At 43.8% G+C, this 10,473-nt stretch overlaps 1 protein-coding gene across 1 annotated transcript in view; it reads left to right on the top strand.

Annotated features, from left to right (window-relative positions):
- The first annotated feature begins 6,618 nt into the window (after window positions 1-6,618).
- LOC136645875 (cysteine-rich venom protein 2-like) overlaps window positions 6,619-10,473 on the top strand; it is a 47,976-nt gene continuing 44,121 nt past the window's right edge. The window contains exons 1-3 of the mRNA XM_066622328.1: window positions 6,619-6,678; window positions 7,636-7,749; window positions 9,156-9,246. Coding sequence (XP_066478425.1) covers window positions 6,619-6,678; window positions 7,636-7,749; window positions 9,156-9,246 — 265 coding nt within the window. The remainder of the gene's footprint in view (window positions 6,679-7,635; window positions 7,750-9,155; window positions 9,247-10,473) is intronic.

Genomic DNA, 10,473 nt, shown 5'->3' with positions numbered 1-10,473 from the left:
GCCCCACTGAGTATAACAGGACTTACTCCTGAGTAGACATGCCTAGGATTAGGCTGTGAGGCTGCAATCCTAGCCACACTTACCTGGGAGTAAGCCCCATTGAGTACAATGGGCCTTACTCCTGGCGTTTCCTCCCAGAGGCACCTGAAGGGGGGGGTCGGCACTCCACGATCTACTCATTTTGCCTCGCGATCTACCGGTAGATCGCGATCCACCTATTGAGCACCCCTGCTCTAGGCATTCAGTTTCTTTACTGTCTGTAACTGGAAGGGAAGCTTTCTAATACAGGTAAGATGTATGGAGCCCAGTGTCACAAGCTGAAGAATCAAGAGGCCATTCTCAAGGGATCTCAGTGAACAGAATAAGATATCATCTTAACTGCCCTCCAGTTGAAGCTTTTCTTAGACCCATGAGGGAAAAAATTGCTGGTATAGCATTAGATGCTATCCAAATGCAGTTTGGCTCTAAGGCCTGGAGGTCTTATGAGTTGCAGTCTACAGCAGAGGCTAGTGTGTATTTAATCAAAGGTAAAGGTACTTTACCTTCAAGGTGATGGCTATATGAATCATGGTTGTCAGTTCTGCAGTGTCCTTTTTATCAGATGCTGAACTGACAATCATCTTTGTCACCTTAAGGTTACCGCCTCTCTGTGGTCTCTGAGGGTTACCTTTATAGCTTAATCCTAACTAAGGGCCCAATCCTATGCAGTGCGCACCAACTCACCGTCAGTGCACACGACCTTCAGCACCGGTGCAGCATCTGTGCTAGCCCAACATCTGGGCTAGCACTGATGGAGCACAGGTGTTCTGCCACTCAGTGGTCACATGGACCACCAGGCAGCGGAGAGGTGGTGGGACAAGGAAGGAGGTGGGGAGGAGGCTTTCCTGAGCAGGGGGAGGTGGAGGGAGGGTGGGGAGAGGGCGGTGAGGAGGAGTACTGGGGGAGAGAGCAGGGCGGGAGGGAGGCAGGACAGTTGGAGCTTTGCTCCACCAGATCATGAGCCCCCATGTAGAGCCACCCGCCTGACACAGAGGCTCTAAATTCTATGCCGACCCATGGGTTGCCGTAGAATTGCGTAGCCCCATTGCAAGGCTACTCGCCTTACCTGGGGAAAGTTCCTGGATGAAAGTTCCTTCGCCCAAGGAGCTGCTGGTGCTGCCCACTGAGCCCACAGGATGTAGCAGCAGCCATTTTCAGTGCCAATGCAGCCCTGCGCACTGGGCAGCTCAGGATTGGGCTGTAAGTTGCCCTTTATGACAGCGAAACAGTTCCACTGTTGTAAATGGCCATACAGCAATGCGCACATTGTGCACACCTATGCAAACAGTCATGATGTAGGTGGTCTGCAGTCATGACTGGCTACCTCTGGCAGCACAGCTTAGCTGGTGGTGAAAGCAGAGAGTGACTGGGGGGGTGTATAACGTGGTGAGCAGGGAGAGGAACAGGGGAGTCTGTGGGTGGGGAAGGGATGGGTGGGAGGTGCAAGAGAAGAGGGAGGGGTGGATTTTGGCAGTACCAGTATGCACCAGTATGCACTGTATCCTAACCCTGTTCCCTGCCCTCTTCCCTTTCCCTCATTCTCCTGAGACTTGCACTAGCAAAACATCTGGCACAGATCCAAGGAGACCCATTGGGACAATGGAGGCTTGCCATGGGGTAAGGGAACAAAATTCTCCGCAACTGCCCCCTCCCCCACAGGTTACAGTATACACTCCTTTGGCATGGCTGATTCACATTTAGGTCTCTGTGACTGCCTCCCCACTACTGGATGCAGTGCATGCCCCATTGATACAGCATCACCGGCACTGGAAGATTAGATAGGATTGGGCCCAATGTCTCTTATTCTGGCCTGGGAGTGTAGCACATGTGCTGTAAGGCACATCTACTCCTCCATTCTAGTTGAGGAAGCTGGCACAAGGCCGGCCTTCCTGTGCTGGAGCAAGCCATGGTGAAGATGAGTTCGCACGGGCAGTGGGCTGTCGGTGTGGGGGTTTGGGAAGTGTGTTTTGGGGGCATTCTGGGGAGGGGGAGGGCAGGCAACAGGCCAAATGGTGGGTAGAGCGGGCCCAGGATTGGGGTGGGACCAGCCTCTGGGGCTAAGGCTGGATCATAATCCCCCCCCCCAAAGCAGCCCAGCCTACGCCAGGCTGCTTGGATTTGTGCCAGTGATTTAGTTGGCACGGAGTAGCCCCACTGCGGTGGTTGGGGCAGTGCTTGGTGTAAGAGGAAAAATATCCCCTTGCGCCAAAGTCACCTCCAAACCTGCACTGGATGCAGCGCAGGCCAGCTGGCCTGGCTGTTCCACTGCAGCTTAGGAATGGGCTGTAAAAGAGTTTAAACAAATGCAACTTGCTACTGATGTAGGGCTGGGTGTTTTTTTGGGGTTTTTTTTTTTAAGTAACAGTCATTTACAAAGCAGGAAGTCTTCCTCGTATATATTCAACTTCTTTGTGCAATTTTGATTTCAACCAGCAGCACTTCAGAAGGCATACGCAGGACAAATCCAGGAAAGGTAATGTAGAATATTTTAGCAAAAATTAAGTTGTCCAAGATGATGGTCCACATTCCAAGTTGATGTTTGTGAATAGCTTTAAATATATATACTTAAATACACACACACACACATATATGTTTAAACATTCACATTCCCTAAATGTAACATTAAATATTTTTCATATTTCCCCTGCTAACTGGATAAGAGGCACTTTTTCAAGTGGATGCTCCTCTTTTATTTAGCAGGAGGAGAGTAACTGGCCCTCCTCACCCCAGCACTGTTTCTTTTCTAGTGGCTATCTGTATCTTTTAAGATTGTGAGCCATTTTGGGTCAGGGAGCCATTCGTTATTTGCTTTTTCTCTGTAAAGCACTTTGTGAACTTTCTGTTGAAAAGCAGTATATAAATTCTGTTAATAAATACTGTTAATAATAATTAGAAACTCTTTTGACAGTACTGTAAAAAAGGGGAGCATTGAATAACTGTAAGCAACAAAGTTTACCTTATTCATACTCCAAACCTGCTGCAAAATGTGTTTGCCAGGAAATATTATTAAATGAGAAAAGCATATGTTAATTCTATTGTATGGCAAATGACACAATTCATAACAAGCCCTACCACTGTAGCATATTATCTGACAATAGGTTTCAGTGAAATGAGAGGCTTATTTGCAAGCAATTTCTTTAGTATCAAGGTGTTACATTTTTTATTATTATGGGACTAGCACTGTGAAAGGCAACCATGCTATAATACTAAAGAGGAGGTATTACTGGGAATAATGATAAATGGACGTGAGTACTTACCTGCTGAGTACTTTCCGGCTGGTAAGGTAGAAGAAGTGAACAGTGTTCAGTTGCTTTATTCCAAAGACTATAAAAATGCTCTGGAGAAAGTAATTCTCAAGTACAAACCATTATACTGATATTTTTCTTTCTGCAAGTGTGGTTTAAGGGATCTACTACTGATTTCGCTACTGATTTAACAGGTTTCAGTTGCAAATCTACCATTGGACTCTATGGGGCAAAAGTCTTGGGCATGATCCTCTAGGACCACACAGAAGCCTCTCTGAGGCCCCTGATTGGGGCAGAAACTGTGTGTCCGGTTTTCCAGAAGCACAGTTTATAGTGTTGGGGAAACTCAGAGGGGCTTCCCCAACACAGTTCTGGGTCGCGCAACGCTCAGGTGAGCCTCAGGTGAGTAGGGGGGCGGATTTTTGTGTGTGGGTGGCGGTGATACCTCACAGGGGGGCACCACTGTCGACCTTTGCCCCAGGTACAGGACTGGGGAGGTCCGCTGCTGCCAGGTTTTCTGTTTATGTTAGTTGGCCAGAAATACTTCTGAGTCAATTTAATAAAGAGTATGCACTCCTATGCTAATCTACTGGAATTAAGTTCTCAAGAAAGAAATGGAATTTAGGGTTATGACAAATTTAGGGTTGTCTGGAATCTGCCCAGTATCTCTACAATCAATCAACAGGGGATAAGGAATTGGATTCCGATTCCTTCCCTAGTCCTCTTGGACTTTCCCAACTGCTGCAAGAATCCAGCAATAGAGGAGGCCCAGGGAGAAGGATCTGTAGATACTTCATCTTCTATGCATGAAACACTGTGAAAGGATGTGTGTGTGCTCCGGGTTCCAGCCTGGTAGTGCTACAGGGATTGAACCCTCAATAATCAACTGTAAAATTGGGCTGGTACTACGTAATAATGTAATAGGTAATAATGGTTATTCTGGTTAATGAGGTTATACTGACTGAATAAATAAGGATAAAAAACTGATCTGAGTACACTGAAGTTATCAGAATAAAATATGTAAACAATTGCGCAGCCAGTAGGAAACCTACATGTATCGTTAAGGGTAAATGAGAATTGTTTCATCCGTTTCAGTGCAGCTTCTTCTGCTAGAGTCCCCTGAGTCCCCCTGTTTGGAGACAATTCAGACTTAAGCAACAGCGGGAATCATTCCTCATTCTTAGGGTCTTGAAAAACCTGAATTCATTTGGTCTTGTATGTTCATATTTTTAGATAAAATTTTAGTTTTCTGTTTATTTATCTTAAATCCTGCTAATAATTCAAACTCCTTCAGCTTAACCATCAACAACTCAATATCTTTTAAAGGTCTTTCTAAGATCAAAACCATATCATCTGCAAATGCTCTTAATTTGAAGCATTCATTTTTAATCTTTGTGCCTTGTAATCTTTCATCTTGTCTGATATCTCTACACAACACTTCTAGGGCAAGTATAAATAAAAGTAGTGACAGTGGACATCCTTGTCGTGTTCCCTTTTGGATCTCAAACACTCTTGATAGTTCTCCATTTACCAGTATCTGCACAGTTTGTGATGTGTAGATTGACTTTATCCATTGAATAAAATTGTCTCCAAAATTCATCTTCTCTAAGATGGTAATCAAGAAAGTCCAACTCAAATTGTCAAACGCCTTCTCAAAGTAAAAAAAAATCAATGCTAATTGTTTCTCTATTCTTTTATCATAGTACTCCAACAAATCCAATACTATTCTGATGTTATCACTCATGTGTCTTTTTGGTAAAAAACCACATTGATCTTCATGTATAAGATTTTGTAATATCTTCTTCATTCTAGTTGCTAAAATTGCTGTAAATATTTTACAATCGTTATTCAACAAGGAAATAGGTCTGTAATTTTTTTATATCCATCAAATCCTGTCCTTCTTTAGGAATCAAAGTTATATTTACTGCTTTACATGAATCTGGCATTTTCCCAGTCTGCAAAATATCATTCATCGTGTTAAGCAATGGTAGACTTATTTCTTCTTCTAAACATTTATAAAATCTACCTGTTAGGCCATCTGGACCCGGAGCTTTATCTGTATTAATCTTCTTTATTGCCTCTACAACTTCACATGGAGTTATTCTATTATTTAGAATTTCCTTTTGTTCTTCAGACGTTTTTGGTAAATTTTGTTTATCCAAGTAGCTCTTAACTTCTACTTGATTTATTTTCTGGCTGGCAAAAATTACAACAAAACACTGATCCTGTGGGCCTCAGAGAGGGTGTAGGGAGGTGGGTATCCTTCATTCCAGCATAGCATCTTCTCCAGTGGCTATTTGCTATTTGTTTTTTGTTCTTTTGCAACTTCCTATGAGTCCCCTATCCTTTGGGGGATAGGGAAACATTATTTATTTCACCATGTAGACTGTTTTATGAACTTTTTTTTTAAAGTGTTCTATAAATTTTCTAATAATAGTAATAAACATGACATGAGCCAATTGCCAGGATCTCACAGGACACAGTCCACTTTTGGCACTAGCCATCCAGTCTTGCCACACTTTCCCTTTCTTGTTTGCTGGGCCTACTGCAAACAAGATAAGTTCTCCAGCAGACTTATCACATACTCAATCCACTGCCAGTCTCGTTTATCATAACTGCAGGAACCAGATCGCTCAGTTCTGAGGAGACTTCCTCCTTATTCTCACTGGAACTAAAGTGGACAGAGGGTGGAGGAGAAGCAGGTCCTAAGCCTGCTTTTAGCAGGGGGAGAGTAACTGGCCCACCTCACCCCAGCAGTGTCTTTTCTAGTGGCTGTCTGCTGGTGTTCTTTTGCATCTTTTTAGATTGTGAGCCCTTTTGGGACAGGGAGCCATTAGTTTGATTTTTCTCTGTAAACTGCTTTGTGAACTCTTAGTTGAAAAGCGGTATATAAATACTGTTAATAATAATAATAATAATAATAATAATAATAATAATAATAATAATAATAATAATAATAATAATAAGCTCAGGTTGCCTACTCTCTATTCAGAGTCCTATTCTGAGATGAATAGGTGGGACAAATAGATGAAGAGCAAAGGTGGACAGGAAGGCATTCCCAACTGATAACCTTCCATAGCAAAGAAACAACAGCCATAGCAAAGTGAAATTATTTATTGAAGCAATATTGACACTCACAATAACAATCCTACACACCCTTACCACTGGTAACAATCCTACACACCCTTACCACTGAACTCAATGTGACTGAACTTGCTCAGGAGCTTCTGGGGAGTTTAAGGTGTCCAAAAACATGTGCAAAGGGAGGGGAGGGACAGGGCATTCATCCCCAAAGTGAAGATTCTAATTGCATTTGCTGATTGTTTCCCCAGAAATGCATCTTCTGATCATCCTCCTACCCCTGGCTTCTGTGCTGCAGCAATCTCTAGGAACGGTATGAGCTTTATGGGTTAAGCAGGATATACTACTATATGTCAGACATGCCTTGGTCAGGACTCACAAATTTCTGGAAATGCTCTCTGACTAGTGCAGCTTGTTCCAGAGCATCATACACCTTAGCCCAGTTCCTTTCCAATTTTTCAGAGAACTTTCCTAGGGTCAGTTCTGCATTTTCTGTGATTTTGGTACAAACTGAGCACAAATCAAAATAATCAGAAGCGCAAACATCTCATATTTTTAATGGATGAGTCCTGAACCGCTGTACCTATCTTTTGAAATTTAGCAAGGATCTTACCTAGAGGTAAGAGGTGCTCTGCAGTATCAGTGGTCAAACTCAGAGTGGGCCACAAGCATAGTGGCTGCAGGTTCACACGCCGCAGCTACCATCTTGGGAGCTATCACTTTGCCATGAGTCACTCTTTGCTTTGCGGCATCAGTGAGTGGACCACAAGCATAGCAGTTGCAGGTTCTCCCACTGCTGTCATCTTGGGGAACCTCTTGTGGCACCCTCTCTAGCCTGGTACCCACCCCCTACCAGCAATGCCACTGGCAGGACCAGACCATACATTTTTAAATGATCAAACTTCAATTGCCCCTAGAATGAAAAACCCAACACCTATTTAGATGACATTTTGCTAGCTTTGTCCCCATATGGAGGGCTTCCATCCTTGCAAATTCTATCCAATTCTAAGAAGAAACAAATAGTGAATTGAGTTTTGCCCATCGAAATCAATCGGAAGCAATTAAAATTCAAACAGAAAGGAAACAAAGAAACAATCTGAATTTCAGGTTGTGTTAGATCCTACTCCATGAGGACAACATCAGAAGAAAGATTTGAACTTTCTGTGGCACCATAATAGAATAATGTCAACATTATTATTGTGCGTTAGGCTCATGAGAGATAGAAATGGAATGTTTGAAATGTATGTCATAACTTTTTTCTTAACTGTAGGATAATAACCCTCCAGTGGGTAAGATCACTGAAAAACAAAAGAAGGAAATTCTTGACAAACACAATGCCATACGAAGAGGTGTGAAGCCGACTGCCAGCAATATGCTGAAAATGGTATGTTATGTTTCACTGATGTCACTAAACATTTCTGAAACATTTCCCTTCACTATGAGGTTGCAGGCAAATCTTCCTTGACCTGGTGAAGAGACGTTTTCTCCCCGCCTTCCAGGATCAGCTTGTTCCCCCCCTCAGCTGGTGCACTCAGCTGGTGCACTCATTGTTTCCCACACCCTCTGTCTTTTTATATCACTGGCTGCTTCAGGGTGATGATTTAGAGCCTGTTTTCTTCTCTGTTGTTATCAAAATCTTGAATTTTCACCTTCATTTTTTTTTATCGTGTGAGTTTCATCTCTTTTCAACAAGTTTGCTGGTAGCAGTAGTCAAGGTCAGGCCACTAAAGCACTTGTTTCAAATGGCTGGAGGAGGTGGCAAATGGGGGAGTTCCCCTACTCCACCCTCTGCCTGCCATTTGCACCTCCTAGCTGATGCCCAACACTCTTTTCACTCACTGTCCTTGAAAAGTTAGTAAGAAAATAATGAGGCAACTTCTCCTCTGGCACTGCTGCTGAAGGTAGTTATGGTAGAACTGGAGAAGGTAGTGGCTGCTACAATCCTTTTCCCAATGGCTGTCCTGGGACATTAGAAAGAAGATTCCACTTTTACCTTCTTTCCTGCTGGTGTTTCTTCAAAACAAGCTGGCATAGTGAGGATCTTTCCCAGGACTGTGGGCAGTTGGTGAAGAAGCATTGGTGAAGGAAGAGGTAAGGAGGCATTGTCGATTAGAATGAATTTTTTGGTCACCTGACCATCCACTCTAGTGGGCAAGAGTTATGTACTTTAAGACTGCAATTCTAAACATGCTTACCTGGGAATGGGCCTTCTGAACTCATTGGGGCATATTTCTGAGTAGCTACACATAGGATTGCACCATAAGACACACTTATTTCAATGGAAGAAACAAGCACTTGCTTAAAACTAGCCCATTGAAAAAAGCAAATTTAAAGAACTTGTTCTTGGCTAGATGATGCCCAGTGAATGAATAACATTATTTGTGTTCAGCTAGTTCAAGGGAAGGATGCTCACCTACTTCATTAGCAGATTCTGCATTCAGCTCTAAATTATCTGACCTTGACCCAGCTGGGCATTCTATATGTGGCTTCCACACATGCATCCATACCTGGATTGATAACTGCATAAATAAGTAGGTATACCAAAAGTGGCTTCTTCAGTCCAGCAGAACTGTAGCTGTAGTTGCAGAGATCTTTAAAAACAAGTACACTAACATTTTGGAGAGAGAAAAAGTATATGTGAGTGTGCTGGCACACACGCACCTGGATTCCAGTACAGTCTCCATTCCCGACCAGAGGTTGCACTTTAGATGCTCTGCATGCACTCCAGTGTATCCTGATGTTTTTCAGGTTCTTGCTAAAATGTGACGTTTGTCTCTTTTCTTTACTAAGGAATGGAGTGAGAAAGCTAGTGAGTCTGCCAGAAAGTGGGCTGTAAAATGTATAGCGAGTAGCAGTCCTCGAGAAGAGCGTATTGTGGACGGTAAGTGGTGAAGACCAGGGCTGGTCCCTCTATGAGGCCAACTGAGGCGTTTACCTCAGGAAGCAGATTGGTGGAGAGCACCCATCTCTGTCCTCTTACTTTCCTCCACTGCCCCTACTTCTTCCATTCCCTGGATTGGGATAGGAAGAGGAGAAATGTGGAGGGGAAGGAAGTACTGAGCTAGAATATTAGAGAGCAGGAGGAGCAGAGGCTGGCACATTGTCAGGTAAGGGAGACAGTGCTTGGCATGCTCCCTCAGGAGTCAGGAGGTCTTGGGATGGCCCTGGAAGAGACAAGGCCTAAGCAGGAGGATGCTTTATGTTTGGGTCTGGAGGTCAGGAAAAGTGTCAGCCCATTACCAAAAGGAAAAAAAATATTAAACTGAGTGATTGATATCTAATATGCTCAAGCCTGAATCTATCCTTCCTTTCATTGTACTCCCTCCATTTCCACTGACAATGTCACCATCCACCCTGAGGAACTGGTGCTAAATCGTGCCTTTTCCCCTGATCCTCTCTCCTTTATTCCCCATATTCACTCTGTTCACCAATCCTGCTGCTTGACAATCTTGCAAGGATTCAGCCCCTTTTCTCTGCTCCTTCAGCAAAACCTCAAGTTCACACCCAGGTTGTTTCTTGCCTTGGCTACTGCAAACCTCTCCTCTCTGATCTTCTATTGCAAGGGTATCCAAACCCCGACCTCCTGGGACCGCAGTGAGCCTCTATCTGACCTGCAGCCAGCCTCTGGTCTCCTGAAAGCCTGTGGCTCACTTGACTGAACACAATTAGAGCTGTGCTCTGGTCACGTCCAGAGGGTGTTCTGAGGGCTCGGGAGGTTGCGCGCAGCCTCCCTAGTCCTCTGAACGCCTTTTAAAGGCCTCAAAAATCACTTCCAGTTTTTCCCGAAAAACTGGAAGTAACTTTTTGTGCCCTCTGAAGGCCTCTAAAGGCTTTCTGAGGGTCGGGGAGGCCTCCCCAGCCCCTGAACATGCTCCAGGTGTTTCCTATGATGTGCTGGTTCTGAAATATTTACTTTTGCACATGTAAGGAAGTTGCTTGTGGGGTGGAGAAATGAGAGTCCATTTAAGAGTGTGCTTTATTCCTGTGGTGTGTGCTGGTGCTTGGAGAAATCCTGGAAATTTGAGCCCATTCATTCATTTTTCATTCATCTAATATATTTATTTAAATTCTATATTTTTTAAAAAAAAAATTTTCTGGCCCTTAACAC

The sequence above is a fragment of the Tiliqua scincoides genome, chromosome 1 (assembly GCF_035046505.1).
Source record: "Tiliqua scincoides isolate rTilSci1 chromosome 1, rTilSci1.hap2, whole genome shotgun sequence".
In the NCBI taxonomy this organism is placed as follows: Eukaryota; Metazoa; Chordata; class Lepidosauria; order Squamata; family Scincidae; genus Tiliqua; species Tiliqua scincoides.
Note: the sequence above shows the minus strand (reverse complement) of the source record. Positions and strands in the feature narration are given on the sequence as shown.